Genomic DNA, 16,184 nt, shown 5'->3' on the forward strand with positions numbered 1-16,184 from the left:
TTCTCTACAGGCATCTCCCCCCAGGCTCTGGGTATCATTATTCCAGAGACCTGTTCTGCCATCATTCAGGTCCTGCAGAAGGACTATATGAAGGTAAGTTTTATCCTTTAACATCACATTCTATGTATTTCATGATTGCTAATGTCTTGAATTCCTTTCCTCATTCCCTAATTACCATCATTGCAATATGCTCTAATTTAGATGCTCTGCCCCTTTGTCCTCATGCATTTTTTCCTCACTAACTTCACCACCATGCTTCTTCTTGGCCCATAAAACTATAGTCTAGTCACTTAACAATGTCTCTTGGCAGCTCCATAGTATTGCTTTCCCCTAAACACCCCCTAAAATCTCTACAAATGTGATGTGTGTGCTTCAATTCATGCAGAGTGCTTTTTTTTTGTTTTTTTTTGGGGGGGGGGGGGGTTGTGCCAAACTCATTAGGAACCCCCCCCCCCAACTGCTAGGCCAGCTGATAGAGGATTGCTATCTGTTGACTTTACCAAACCCAATACACACTATACCTACCTTTTTGATGCTCACATTTATGGATGAATTCACCTAAGCATGTAGTGTAAGGGCCTGCCTCAATACTTTAACTTTTTTTTTTTTGCTTTTAACCTATTAATTATCTGGATATGTAATAGCAGAATGTCAACAAGTGCTTACATTTTGAGTAATTTTTTGTATTCTGACACTTCTTACCTGTCCGGTGGTCTCCCAATAGTGTAACTAAGGAGGGGCTTCCCAAAGTATCACACATTATTTAGGCATTCAGCTCTCAAGCAAGTGGAGAGGGTTACCTGTCCTAAACATCCCCCCCCTCATTTCTTAGCAAGGGCCCATCAGATGGGGGGGGGGGGGTGATGACTCTCATAAGGGGACATTAGACTTTAGGCTTTAAATACTCAGTTCACAAAATGTTTAACTAGTTTTGTCACAAAATGTTTGTGTCTAATCTGTTTGGAATGTTGATTGGTCAAACTAATAATTTTTGTTCTTGTTTCAATCCACAGTGTCCTTCAATGCCACAGGAATGGCAGACTGTGGCCTCCCACTTTGCCAGTCGTTGGGACTTTCCCAATTGTGGAGGAGCAATAGATGGGAAGCACGTCCGCATCGTCCCACCACCCAACTCGGGGTCATACTATTTTAACTATAAGGGGTTTCATAGTATCGTGATGTTGGCGGTGGTGTCTGCGACATATGAGTTTTTGTATGTGGACGTGGGGCAAAATGGACGGATGTCAGATGGTGGAGTGTTCTCACGGACGGAGTTCTACTGGCGTCTCCAGAGTGGCAGTCTGGGCTTGCCACCCCCAGAGGAGAATCAGGAAGGACTCCCGTTCGTCTTCGTCGCGGATGAGGCGTTTGCCCTGCATCTGATGCGCCCTTTCCCCATGAGGACCCTCACCCCAGAGCAGAGGATTTTTAATTTCCGCCTGTCCAGAGCCCGAAGAGTGGTGGAGAACACTTTTGGTATACTGGCCAGCCGGTTCTGCCTTTTTCTTACGCCTATTCACATGGCAGAATACAAACTGAATCACATAGTGCTGGCGTGCTGTGTTCTGCACAATTATTTGAAAAAAGTTTCTGCGAACTATGCGGTCTCAGTTGGCCAGCAAGAAGCAGACTTGATGGACAATGCAGATAACCTCACGGGCCTTCAACATGCTCATCCTGGCTTGCCCCCCCAAAGCGCCCGTGAGGTTAGAACACAATACATGGACTACTTTGTGGGTAGGGGGGCCATTGATATGCCAGACAATGTCTGAGCGGCATTTTAAAATTAATTTTTTATCTGAAACTCCTTCATTTACTGCTTGGCTTGGTTTTATGTGTCTCGTAGGTATAATTAGGTTTGATCAAGTTGTGCCTTTTTCACCAACAGTGCAAACCCAAGTTCAGAGCGAGATGAGGGGACAGTCTCTTCTTCCGCTAATGTTATTATGTTGTGGGTCTGCTACACACACACCTTCTTTTTTGTTAACTAATGTATGTAGTGCATTAGTGACCCAAATCGTGCTCATTTTCAGCACCATGGCAGGAAAATGGCATGATTGACCAAATTTACACATCACTGTGGGTGTTTTTTTAGTAAAGGCACATCCACTATGCACTACAAGTGCACTGCAAAAGTACGCCTGAAACTGCCCTGGGAGTGCAAAGTGGAGTTGCCTTTAGTAAATCACACTCCTTCTCAGCACAAACTTAAATTGTACTCCAAATACATTTTTGGTGCCATGAAAAAAAAAGCCACACATTGTTGCTAATTGAACTGTTTAATCCAACCACATTCACATGTGCGTTTTGAAAAGGTTTGTACAACCAACCTAGAAATTGTGTTTTTTCAAAAATGAGTTTCTTGAAAATTTGGTTTAATTATTGTTTTGGTGTAAACAGGCATAACATACAGAACACAGGAACATACAAAGTTCCACTTTGAAAAGTGAAGACAATATCAGACATGAGTATATACAAACTGGCCTGATCTTGCCTTCATCACATGGGGTGTCACCCCTGAAAAATCCAAATTTGGAAGATGCACACAGTGTGTCAACATGTGCTAGCTCCCATCATGGGGGATCAATGTACATGCTTTGGGGCTGCAACCTCTTCATCTCAGACACTAAACACATACATTGATCCCCCATGATGGGAGATAATGCATGTTTACACACTCTGTGCATCTTCCAAATGTCGAATTTGGAGAACTACAACATTTTGGTCTTAAAATTCTAAAAATAAGACCCTATCTAGTTTGGGGTGTTTCACACTCTCCCCAAAAAATCAATGATGTTTTTCAAATTTAAATGAACATCATTGATGTTTTGCAGGATATGTTCCCAATACCCATTGCACCCCATTATCTCCCTGATCTGGGCACTTTCACTGGTAAAACGTAAATCTTCTTCCACATCACCTATAAAACAAAACAAAAAAAACATGTAATTTAAATATGGTGACATACATTGATGAGCTTACCGGAAGCTGTGTTCTCCGACACTCACCTGTTGTGGTGACAATTTGCACAACCTGCACGATCTCTCCTTCCTCCTCCTCCTGCTCCTCTGTTTGTTCTTTTGGAAGTTGTCCTTCTTTGTGAGGGGTGGGGTCCCTGGTGTCCTCATACTTGACGAGTCTTCTCTCCCATATGAGATTTGTAAAAATTAAATAATTATCACACAGAGGGCAGAATTAACAATATGAAACATTGTTTGGAAGTGTTGTTCAATTGTTTGTTTTGGCTGAGCTTCAAGGTCATAACATTATTGGGGACACTGTGTTCAGCTGGAATACTTATCTGCAGAATGATGTTTCCTACGAACAAATGAAACCATGAACTTGAAAGTGGCCCTTTAACAATGCACAACATGAACTCAAAGCACATGGAGCAGTATGTAAGCAATAATAATCATATGAACACACAACTACTTACTTTTGTCCAGAACACGCTTGATCCTTATGTACTGCTCGTGCTCCCTCAGTTTCAGGTCTGACCAGCTTTTTCTCAGTTGATCCATGGATCGGTGTACCCCAAAATTAGGCAGAAGACACTTCACAACTTTATTCATGATCTTGGCCGTTCTGATATTTGGGTTTGGGTAAGGTCCATATTTCCCATCATAGTCGGTAATGTTCAATATGTCGACCATCTCCAACATCTCTCTAAAAGACATATTTGCGGCCTTAAATCTTGTCTTCCTGGATCGGGACGTTTCAGGCTCTGGCCTTTCCTCACCCTCCTCCTCGTTTAGTGTAATTATTAGTGCGCACCCGTGTTCTCTCCACCATGTGCTCTCCCCACTGCGCCGGAAGCGAAAGGGGTGGGGAATAGTCTGGACTCTGGAAAGAACGTCAGAGGCGGGCGGAGTTGCACGCATGCGCACTGTATATAAAACGTAACACGCGCGTGTCGTCCGTACGATCTGTGAACAGAGGGAGAAGCCGAGGCGACGAACGCGCAAACGAAGGTAAAATTTTGAACTTGGCACATCACTAGGCTACACTGCTTCTAGATTGAGGCCTGCATTAGTGGAGTTTAGCCTGACATTAGGGTTTGTCTTGTGTTGTGTCTTGCAGACATGGACGGGTTTAATGACTACAGCTTCCTCCCTCTATTCATCAATAAATATCGAGACCTGCCAGTCCTGTGGCAAAACACCCATCCTTTTTACAGTAGCAGAGCAATGAGGCAGGCAGCAATAATGGAACTGGTTGAGTTTGTGAAGCCGGTGGTCCCCAGGGCAGATGAGAAATATATCAAAAATAAAATTGGGAACCTCAGGAGTACATATCTGAAGGAGAGGAATAAGGTGGTGAAGTCCATGAAATCAGGAAATTCAGCAGCTGACGTTTATGTTCCCACCCTGTGGTATTATGACAGGATGAATTTTCTGTCAGACCAGGCTGAGGCCAGACAATCACTCTCTACTCTTCCTTCCACGCGTCCTATGCTCCATTCCACACCCGCTGAGTCTTCCGACGCCCAACCTGGGCCTTCCACTCAGGAAGAACTGGAGGAGCCCAGCTTGAGCCAGGTATAGTATTGTTGTACATATTTGTGGAGTCAAAATGAATGATGTTAACTTGATTTCTGCTCCCTAATTGGTGAGTTTTGAAAGTGTTTCACATATCAATAGACAGTAGTGGCCAAAACCTTTGGGACAATAAAGAAAAATGCTGGGCTCAGAATGATAGTCTTTTCTATTGGTTACCAATTTGCAACAGTGTTGATGTAAAAATTGTGTGTGTTTGATGAACCAAAAACTCAAACTATGTCCCTTTTTCATACACAGGAAGAACTCAGCCAGGACCAGGAGGGTGTGGAATGCAGCAGCCAGGAGGTGGCTGTGGAAAGTGGCAGCCAGGAGGAGGCGGGGGTAAGCGGCAGCCAGGCGGTGGGCAGCCAAAGGAGCCTCACCGAATGCCAGGTCCCTCCCCTCCGCCTTCCACGAAGAAGGGCGAGAAAGGGGGGGAATGTTGAGGAGTCGGCCCTGAGGCTGATTTGTGAGGCTTCTGCGGCACTACAAGAAAAACCAACACACCAAGAGGCCTTGGCCGCCTTGATTGTGTGCAAGCTTGAGAAAATGGAGCAGGGGCAACAGATCTGGTGTGAGCAGGTTATTCTCCAAACCCTCAACATGGGTCTGTTGGGCCAAATGACACGATAATCACACTTGTGTCATTTGGCCCATGCCCCTGCTCCTCCTCCTCCTTCTGCCACACCTCCAGCACCACAGCCACAGCCTGGAAGGAAGCGTGTAAGGAAGCCCAGAGTGTGATGACCTGGGTTCAGTCTGGTCTGCCAGAAGATTCATCCTGTTGTAGTACCACAGCCTGGGAACATAGATGTCATCTGCTGCTGTTCCGGGTTTCATGGACTTCAGGACCAGACTTCTCTCTCTCAGATATGTACTCCTCAGGCCACCAATTTTTGCGTTGAAATATTTGATGTGTGCCCTGGGGGCCAAAGGCTTCACAAATCTCCCCAGTTTCAACATTGCTGCCTCCCTCTTTATCTGTTACTGACACCGAAATAAAGGTATTTTTTGTTTGGATGAAATACTTGCGTATGTGTTTTCCTTCAAAAAAGCCAGTTTATTTGTGAGCAGGCAGGCACATTTCCAAAAAACAAAGTGAAATAAATAACAAGGGGTGTTAACACTAAACAACCTCCTGTAGATTAAAAAAGAAAAACAAAATCTCAAAAATCAAATAATGTTGTTGATGTAAGTTTACACAAAAAAAAAAAAAAAAGGAGAAATGAGTAAAGTGTCTTTAAAGGAGATTTTTTAGGGAATCCCCCCCCCCCCCCCAAAAAAAAAAAAAAAAATCAAACATTGTGTAGATGTGACGCAAACTAAAATTGTATTGCTGAAATGGTTAAAAAAGAGTAATGAAATCCGTTCGGGAGAAGTGTGTGTGACTATAAGCATCAAAAGAAGTTGGTTCTTGCAGCATTGTAAAGAACAAGAGAATGCGCTTGATGAATGATTTTTTAACATTGCAGCGTGACGAATGTGCTATATCGCTTACGAGCAGTAGTTTTACCTGGACGAGCGCTTCCGTGTCGGAATTTGAATGTGAGCATGCGTGGCACTTGGTCCGATGAAAATGCTCTACACATGATCGGATTAGGTCCGTCCGGCCCAGTTGGTTGGGAAATCTTTCCAACATGTTGGAAAATTGGGTCGGACGGAGATTCGGACGGAGATTCGGACGGAATCAGTCCGATGCATACCACACACAGTCGGATTGCCTGACGACACGGTCCGATAAGACTCATTCCGACAGATTCTCCGACCGTGTGTACAAGGGCTTAGGGGTTCATTTTTTACTATGGGACAGTGAAAGTAATATTTACAGTAGCGATTTGCTCTTTTTTTTTTACTATAAAGGCTAATTTTTAATTTTTTTTAATCCCATTATGTTAGTGGCCGATTAATCGATTATGAAAATAGTAATCGATTAATTTCACAATTGATTACTTGTTTTTCGGCCCTAATAGAATGTATTAAGGTAAAAAACCTTCTGCGTTTAGAACCACATAAAGCGTGAATCATAATTATAAAATCATACACAACAGTATAAAGAAACATCATTCTATTTGGCAAACAATTTTACTTGTATGTATTTCTTAATATAAATAGTTGCTCTTGTATAATCCTAAAAATATGTTCTGGTGAAAAGTTTACAACAATATGGAAACTTCCAATATATAAAATGCAGAACTGTCTTTCACCACATAATTCTGATATTTGTACTGCTTATTTCCATAACTGCATGACAAAATTACAGAAGTCCTACCTGCCGTTTACAGGCCATGTACGTGTTACATCGCTGACATAACCTGCTGCTTCACATCCACCATCCAACAGAACCATTTCTCCATCCTAAAGAAACAAAAACATAGATTCTTTTTTTTTAAATACTTGCCAAGTATTTTTTCTATAATCTTTACATTTTATTCATCATATGTTATTTGAGATACTTCCACATTTTTCATCAGGGAGATTTAAATTTGTTGGATTCATCTTAGAAGGAGTAAGGTTAAAGTTAAGGTTGCATATAGCATTGGAGCATTCACAAAACTTTTCACAGAAAAGGTACTGCACAATCAAATACAGGTAACTTTCAGTCCAATTAAAAAGTAAAGTTGTTTTTGTTTTTTTTTGGAAAGAGAGAAGTAAGGATAGAAACCCTGTCAGATTTTCACTACTGCATGTGAAACACCCTTTTCAATAAATTCAAGGAGGATTGTCATGTCAACTTTTCTGTCGGTGTTGTTCTGTCTTATGCCTTGTACACACGGTTGGAAATTCTGATGGATAATGTCCGATCGGATTATGCTGTCGGAAAATCCGATCGTGTGTGGGCTCTATCAGACTTTTTACATGGGAAATCCCGACGGAAAAAGTTTGAGAGCGGGATTTAAAATTTTCCGACAGCAAAATCCGATCTGACTTTTTCCGATCGTTTGTAGAGAATTCCAATGGACAAAGTGCCATGCATGCTCAGATTAAATTACGAGACCAAGCTATTGGCTACTAGCCTCTACGCAGTCCCATCGTACGCAACGAACGTCACCTCGTTCTCGTACCGTGTGTATGCAACACAGGTTTCGGCCAAAATCTGTCTGAAAAAAATCGACCGTGTGTACCAGAAGTAGGACATTTTTGAGTATAGCGTCAAATAGTACCATCATCCAAAAAATCATATTGGAGGAAAGGGAAGGGATAGGAGCATGAGGACAGTTACTGAGACTGACCAAACAAATACTCCAAGCCACAAGGTTTTGTGGTGGACTATCTCGGTACTGATACTCGGGTAAAAAAAAAATCTTGGCTAAAAGTTTTATCATTTATTACATATAAAAGGACATGCATAGATCACATTAAAAAAAGTTTCAAACAACAGTATACAAATACTCAAAGGTTTCCCCAAGAGATATTTGCTGATGGAGTTTTTCTCATAGATTAACCAGTCCTCTACTAGTTTTACGGTACATAGACAGCTTTGTCAGGAGGCATAATGTATAAATCAAGTAATCAAATAAAATACAATAACACATAATCAAAGAATTACAAAAGCATAATATATACAGACAGAGCTCAGCGGTGATGTTGAGAAGTTGCTTACCCGACAGGTCCATCGTCAGGTACAGGGCTCAGCTGCTCAAAAAGATCCCCCCGCAATGGACAAGAGGGATTATGCAGAATTTAATCAAAAAAGGGGTAGGAATAGATATATAGTATAGATATGTACAGAACGGTTGGTCAAATATAAGGGGGAAAAAATAAAGGGGGGTGGAAAAGAGGGGGAGAAGGGGAAGGGGGTGTTGGGGAAAGGGAAGGAGGGGGAGGGGGAAGCGCAGAGAGACAGCTAAAAAAGTTGGGCAGTGAGGCGAATGGATGGTGAAGGAAAAGAAGTGCATATACACCTAATGGTTAGAAAATCATAACCTACCTGTTTAGATATCTTTAAAGATCTATTCAAAAACGATGTACAAAGCTCCAGGGGGGAAAGAAAAGGGCACGGCAGGCAGAAAGAGGAAATACAAGCAGCAAAACTATATATAAGGTATCTCAGGTGGTGGTGGCTGGAATATGTTGTAATCCTACATCACCAGTGAATAGTTGCAAGCTGAGGGTTCATTACACATAAAGCAAGTACCTGGTAAGGGGTTCCTCCATCTATGGCCATTGGTGTCATTGAGACTAGCAAAAAGTAAATCAGAATTGTCGACACATTGGACTGCAACACCGCTTTGATGTTACGGCTGTCAAATTTTTGGTCCTTGAAGTAGTCCAACAAAGCCCTAGAGGGGGTGACTGGGATAGGACGATTTTAAAGAGAGAAACTGTGGGGATCAAGCGTCTCAATGCTACCACCCCCCAGGCCTCAATGAGATGATATCTTATAAACTGTTCTTGTAGGTTTTCTGCAATTCTCCCCCCCTCCTTCCCCTCCCCTTTTCCCCTTCCTATCCTTCCCACCCTTATTCCATGGGTTCCCCTTGTGTACCCCTGTCAATCATTACAGCAATTCTCCACTGGCCTATTACACCTCAGGTTACCTGACTGTCCATACCTACCCTTGAACTAGGTCAGTAGTAGTCAAATTTCCAAAATGTTTTGTTTACAAATAATGTTCTATTATAGATTTGGGACTATTTAGCCCCTCATTATTTCTTCTAATGAATGTGTTTTTTCTATGCATTATTGTCGTGTATATTTGATGAAATTAATCTGGGTTGTTGCTTCCCCTGCATGCCTAGCCAGTCTCTCCCTGGCTGCTTGTGTTTTTCTTCCCAGCGGCGGACATGGATTCGCTGTGCTGGATCAGATCAGCCATCACTGGAGAGATGATTATCCGTCGCTGGATAGCAAGAGTGGATTACCACCGCTGGAATCTTTTTTCATTTATTTTTTATTTTTAATAAAGGACTTATTCAAAAGTGTGTTTGTCTTATTTAACTATTTTTTACACTTTCTTTGTGAAATGGTAGGGGTACTTTTGTGTCCCCTTACCATTTCAAAACGGGGGGGGGGGGGGGGCAGGATCTGGGGGTCCCCTTGTTAAAGGGGGCTTTCAGATTCTGATCAGCCCCCTGCCCGCAGACCCCCACAACCACCAGCCAGGGTTGTGGGAATGAGGCCCTTGTCCCCATCAACATGGGGACATGGTGCTTTGGGGGGGGGCAATTGTGCAAAGAGTGACAGAAAATCTAAATAAAAGCATAAGCAATGTTGGTGTTGAGGGAATAAACAAAATCCCTCTAGAGTAAACAAAAAGCTGTGCACAATACCTAAAATCTATGTAAACAAAAAAAGAAAATTATATATAAAAATTTAACAATATGCGATTTTGTCAGCTTTAACAAATCGCATTGGGAATCACTAGTTTTAAGTATTGTGACTTTTTTTCTTTTTTATGCTTGTATATTCATTTGATTTTTATCCTGAATACTACCATGTTATAGTGGTGAGGGTCCCTTACCATCCCCTCATAAAACACGCATACTGTTTTTACATACCATCCTTTTACTTTATGCGGTAGTATATATATCACCTAATAATCTTAGTGCCTATAGAATTTATTAGCCTCCTAGGCTAAATCCCCTGTTATAGTACTGTGCATCACTACTTTTTTGTCTTTTTAGGATTAAGACATATTCCATCCACCACCACCTGAGATACCTTATACAAAGGTATTTCCAACACTCCCCTTCCCCCGGGTTCCTTGCTGCTTGTATTCCCTCTTTCTGCCTGCCATGCCCTTTTCTTTCCCCCCTGGAGATTTTTACCCACCCTTATTTCCAACACTCCCCTCCCCCCGGGTTCCCATCCCCTTTTCCCCTCACCCCTTTTTTCTGCCTTTTTTTTTATCTGTCTCTCTTCCCTTACCCCTCCTCCCCTGGCCCCAATAACCCCCTATCCCCCTTTCTTCCCCCCTCCTCTCTCTCTCTCCTTCCCCACTCCTGGTGCACTGTACAATCCCTTTATGGGCAATATTTGACCAACCGTTCTGAATATATCTATTCCTACCCCTATTTCCATTCAATTCTGCACAATCCCCCTCGTCTGTTGCAGGGGCAGCTTTTTGAGCGGCTGGACCCTGTACCTGGTGATTGACCTGTCGGGTAAGCACCTTCTCAGCGTCACCACAGAGCTCTATCCTGTATATATTGTGCTTCTGTAATTTTTGGATTACATGTTCTTGTGTTTTATTTGATTATTTGTTTTATAGATTATTTCTCCTGACAAAGCGGTCTGTAATGTGAAATTAGTAGAGGACTGGTTAATCTATGAGAAACTCCATCAACCGATATCTCTTGGGGAAAACTTTGAGTATTTGTATACTGTTGTTTGAAATGTTTTTAATGTGCTCTATGTATGTCTTTTTTATATGTAATAAATGATTCAATTTTTATCCAAGATTTATTTTTTGTGTATCAGTACCAAGATAGTCCACCACAAAACCTTGTGGGTTGGAGTATTTGTTTGGCCAGTCTCAGCAACTGTGCTCACGATCCCATCCCTTTCCTCTTGACAGAAGTATTTACTTATTACTATCTATAGGAAAAAATGTTTTGGATGGAATTGGGCTTTGGGTAAGGGCTTGTCACACTTGCCCAAGATACAGACGCTTATCAAATGCCCCTATAACGTTAATACATGTTAATAGGTGTGGTTGATAAGCATTTAATGAGCATTAAAAACACTCCCCAAATACCCTATGCATGTTTGTGGCACGGTGGACAAGCAATTTTGGCTTGTTAAAACCACACCACAAATGCCTACAAAAGTTGGTTGTTAAGGAGTAGCCCAGCACTCGTTTCTTCTCTTGCTATTTTAGTGGATCAGTTGAGGCAGAACTCACTCTGGAAGAAAGGCATTAATTAGCCTGAACTGAATCCAGAGAATTATCAGAGCAGCCAATTTCAATGATAGAGTATCCCTGGTCCTGGCCACAAATAGAGGTAACTTGTTGTTGTATCTGTAAACCAGGATATTCATGTCTGGAGTCCCCCACAGCTGACATATCAGGTAAAAGATGTTGTGGTAAAGGGCCCATACCCCTTGGTCCAGGTGGTGAAGACTGAGGTAATCGGCCTTCCAGTCATCCCCTCTTGGGATCTGAATAGCACAAATCATTAGATAGTGCTTCAACGTCCATGAGATGATCAGACTTGCTTCTCTTAAGGCTGCCTGACACCTGGGACTCCCTGGTGATTGATGTAGACCATAGCTATAGCATGGTCTGATTGCACCCTGATCAACTGAAGCACCCCTGTGGTGCAGAGCCATTTTAAGGGGTGCTCGGTTTCCTTGGATGACCATGTTCCCTGAAGTGTGAAAGATTGGAACAATCTTCCCCAGCCTGAGAATTCATTGTTATGACCTTCCATTGGTATGTTAGAAATGACTTCTCCATTGTCAGTGCTAGGTTGGAAATCCACCAAGCACTGGAGTTCCTAGCTTGGCTGGATAGCAGCATTGATTGGTTGAGAAAGGGTATATGTTTGCTCCATGCCGACAAGAAGTTCTGTTGGAGATGCCTTAAATGGAACTAGGCAAAAGGAAAAGCCTGGATAGAGGCCACTATGAGGCCCAGAGTAACCAAGGAGAAACTCCCAGAGTGATGTCTATTTGACCTTAAGAGCCAAGCATGGGATCTCTTTTATGGAAGAAAGACTTTTGCTTGAGCTGTATATAGAATGAGGACCAAGTATTTCAGGAGAACTAAAGACTGGAGAGCAGATTTTTGAAAGTTAGCTTTTTTGCAAATCTGTCATTCAGCAGATTTTGGTTGGTTTGAAAAAATAAATCAGTGAGGGGGTAAAGTTTGAAACTCTATTTTGTTCCCCTTTGAAAGTACCGATTTCAAATGTAAAAGTGAAAAACAACAAATTGCTAATATTCAGCTGTATTCACCTATATCCAAATATAACAATACCCCACAATATAAAACAAAAGAGATGTGTTGCACTGTCCCTTTAACTGAACATAAAACATTTCAATATAACTAATTGTGCATATTAAAGTGCATACAATCTCATTATTGCAAGTGAAGAACATATAAATTTGCTAATAAAATATAAACAAACATATTATGCTTCACTCATGAATAAAACATCCAAAAATTATTGATGCAAATAGTATGCGTTTTCAGTGTCACAGCCTCACTATTCCACCACAAATAGCACACAATGTCAGTTTACCAGAAATTACCTCCAAATTAATTAAATTGCTTAATAATATCATGGTGACTGTGCGGCAATGATGGTCACCGTTTCTTGGTGGTTTGCGGCGCAGAGGTCTAATGCAGCAGTCTGTCTTGAGGCTGCCCTCCTGGGCTCCATGCAGGATCTGCGGAACTTGGTCTACAGGGGGGTGAAGGCGTATGATACCATCCCCGGGCCAACGAGGGCGACGATTAAAATCTGGAATGTGGCCGAGCGACGGTTTAGGAGGTCGGGGTGCTGGTCTCCAGCCCAGCCCCTATGGGGTAACCCTAGTCTGCCGCACTTCAGAACGATTCCGGACCCACAGGTATGGGCGCTCTTCGGTGTTAAGACTCTGGGGGATGTCCTGTCCATGGGTGGACTGTTATCGTTCCAACAGCTGACCCTCTCACATGCGCTTCCTGGGTGGATGTATTTTAGGTATGCCCAACTACGTCATGCAGCCAGGGCTCAATTTCCTGTGCCCCCGGTTGTGCAATGTAGTCCGTTGGAGGAGCTGTTTACAGGGGATGGCCCACGTAGACCGCTGTCTGAACTATACCGCACCATTCTCCCCATTAATTCCTCTAAGTTGAATCTGCTCTGGGAAAGGTGGAAGGCGGATATTCCCGCACTGGAGAGGGAAGATTGGGAAGATTGTTTGGAGCAGGGTCCCAAGTTGGTTGTCTCGGCGGGGGACAAACTCATTCAAACAAAATTTCTTCATAGAGTGTATCACACCCCCGTGCGCTTGGCCAGGATCTTCCCTGCTAGGGATCCACACTGCCCCCGTTGTAAGTCAGAATTGGGGACATACCTTCATATGTTCTGGGACTGCCGTAAGCTAGACAGATTTTGGCTGGGGATTTTTGACCACTTAAATATCCGGCTCAACCTGGATGTCCCCAGGTCCCCTGTATTAGCATTGTTGGGAATTCATGAGGATGAACAAAGGCCACATCACACTAAGCTGCTAATATCATATCTCCTTTTTTATGCTAAAAAAGAGATCTTATGTAAATGGATCTCCCCTACTCCGCCTAGTGTCACCTCCTGGGAAAAAAGTGTGAATAATGTTTTGCCGTTATATAAGCTAACATACCTCAATCGTGGTTGTCCAATTTGATAAGGTTTGGCTCCCGTGGACGTCTAGTTAGTCGGGTTGTTGCAACCCTTACGTTCAAACGTGTTTAATACCTGTAAATGTGTACTGTACCGTAATATTTTCCGATTTCAATGTACGTGGAATAACTGTATTCTGAATTGTTCTCTTGTATATGATTGTTGACAATAAAGCACTCCTGTTTCTCAAAAAAAAAAAAAAAATAATATCATGGTGGACCAGGAACCATGTCACCAATGTTTCAGCTCATCCAGACTCCCAAACAGATTACACTAGGGGATAATCCACATAGGGGTTAAAATAGAGGCACGCCAAAGTGCAGTTTACTGTATATTGGCAACAAATTGATTGTAGTAAAATGCTACCCACATAAAGGTAAGACAAAATTACATGTCAATATATCTGAACATCGGCACTCATTGAGCAGGCGTGATGAAAGTACCGCTAAGCGTTGCCTGGCATGTTTCATCACCATGGACGTCGTCAAGGGGCACAGGATTAGTGGTGAGGAAAAACACAGGCTCTATAAAGGCTACTGCAAACAGCACCAGAGGGAGCCACAACTCACAAAAATACAGGGAACTGGAACCTCCATATTGTGGAAGGCATCAATAGAGGACAACAGATGTTCAATAAAATAAACTAAAAACTAGCTAATGCTAAAATAAAAAAATAAAAAAACATCACCACTAATGAAAGTAAGAACAGAAAGTCTTAAGAGCCTTAGGATAAGGTGCATTCAACCCACAGCGATTGTAAAATCTCATCTAAAAAAAAAATCCACCTTATCTCAATTTTGCGATTATTGCCCCTTCTAATATTTGTAATATGCAGGGCACTACAATCCCTATGGGTTGAATGTAGAATGGGATATTAATTGCTTCATTACCAGCAGTTAGTCCCACATTTTATTTTATTTTATTGTTGCTTTTATGTATTTTTATTGTATTTAAGTATAAGGTTTCCTTTTCTCTTGAGAATAAGTTACTGGATATACAGAAATCTTTTATTTTGGAGTTATTTCATTTTTGTATGCAACGCAATTATTTCTGCTAAAAGGGAGATTTTTATTTGCAGAGAATGGGGGAGCTTTGAGTGCTGAAGTTGCTCCCAGTGTGGTCAATTTATTCATGGCCCACTGGGAGGAGAGCACCAATTTTGCAGTGCCAAGACCAGAAATGGTTATTTGGAGATTTATTGATGATGCCCTTCTCCTTTGGAGAGAGGATGCCAAGTCCTTAAAAGACTGTATAGCTTATTTAAATGAGAACTCCTGAGGTATCAATTGGTCATACGAGGTCAGCAATGTCAAAGTGAACTTTCTCGATTTCACTATGTTTAAAAAAAGAGAATTGTCTTTACACTAAATCGTACTTTAAGAAAACCAAAAGAAACGGCTATATTCCTGTACAGAGTTGTCACCATCCTGCCTGGCTGTGAGAAATACAAAAAGGGCAATTTCTTAGGGTAAAGCATAATTGTTCTGAGAAGTCCACAGTCTCCACAAAACCTATATCGAGGAGTTTGTTACCTGTTCGACCCAAAATGTGGTATGCTTTCTGCAATGCTCTTTTGGGTTGCAACACATTGGGACAACACAAGGGCATGCATGCTAGGATTAGTGAGCATATGATTATGCTTGTAAATAACAGGAAGAGCTTTTGCGGACACAGCTTATCATGTAATTGGATATACAAAGTCTACACACCCCTATTAAAATGTCAGGTTTCTGTGATGTAAAAAATGAGGCAACGATAAATAATTTCAGAACTTTTTCCACCTGTAATGTGACCTATAAACTGTACAACTCAATTGAAAATTGAAATCTTTTAGGTGGAGGGAAGTAAAAAAAATAAAAAAATAAGGGGGTGCATAATTGTGCACAACCTTAACCACTTGCCGACTGGCTCACACCGATATACGTTGGCAAAGTGGCATGGGTGCGCAAATCCACATACCCGTACGTGGCTCGCGACCACGGGCCAAGGGCCTGCGTGTGCGCCCACGCCATGCCCACAGTGATTGGATTCGTTGCAGAACTGATCAGTCTTCAGGTCCAGGCCAATGATTTCTGACCTGGACCTGCTGATCAGTTCTGGAGAATGAAAATGCTTCCCTTACCTGTAAGTGTAAACACAGGCAGGGGAAGTTATGTCATCTCCCTCTCTGAATTTTTTTCGTTGTGGAGAGAGGACGTCTTACAGTGAGTTGCACAACACTACACTGACACAGTACACATAGGCACACTCGCCTCCCCCTATCACCACCAACTCCCCCAGTTAACCCCTTCACTCCCTGTCACTGTGTCACCAATGCAGTTTTCCGATTTTTCAC

General features: G+C 42.3%; 1 protein-coding gene across 5 annotated transcripts in view; it reads right to left on the reverse strand.

Moving 5' to 3' along the window:
• XPNPEP3 (X-prolyl aminopeptidase 3) overlaps nt 1-16,184 on the reverse strand; it is a 287,901-nt gene that overhangs the window by 98,770 nt on the left and 172,947 nt on the right. For 4 of the 5 annotated variants that reach the window (XR_013262366.1, XM_077452550.1, XM_077452549.1 and 1 more), the window contains exon 7: nt 6,808-6,893. Coding sequence is in view for 4 of the 5 variants with exons in the window: in XM_077452550.1 (XP_077308676.1) it covers nt 6,808-6,893 (86 nt within the window). In the remaining variant the exon portion in view is untranslated. Of the gene's footprint in view, nt 1-3,413; nt 3,667-6,807; nt 6,894-16,184 lie in introns of those variants that run through there. The other variant, XM_077452551.1, reaches the window with a different exon arrangement.

Source organism: Lithobates pipiens, unplaced genomic scaffold, assembly GCF_037356315.1.
Source record: "Lithobates pipiens isolate NorthernLeopardFrog02 unplaced genomic scaffold, aLitPip1_a1.2 Scaffold_23, whole genome shotgun sequence".
Lineage (NCBI taxonomy): Eukaryota > Metazoa > Chordata > Amphibia > Anura > Ranidae > Lithobates > Lithobates pipiens.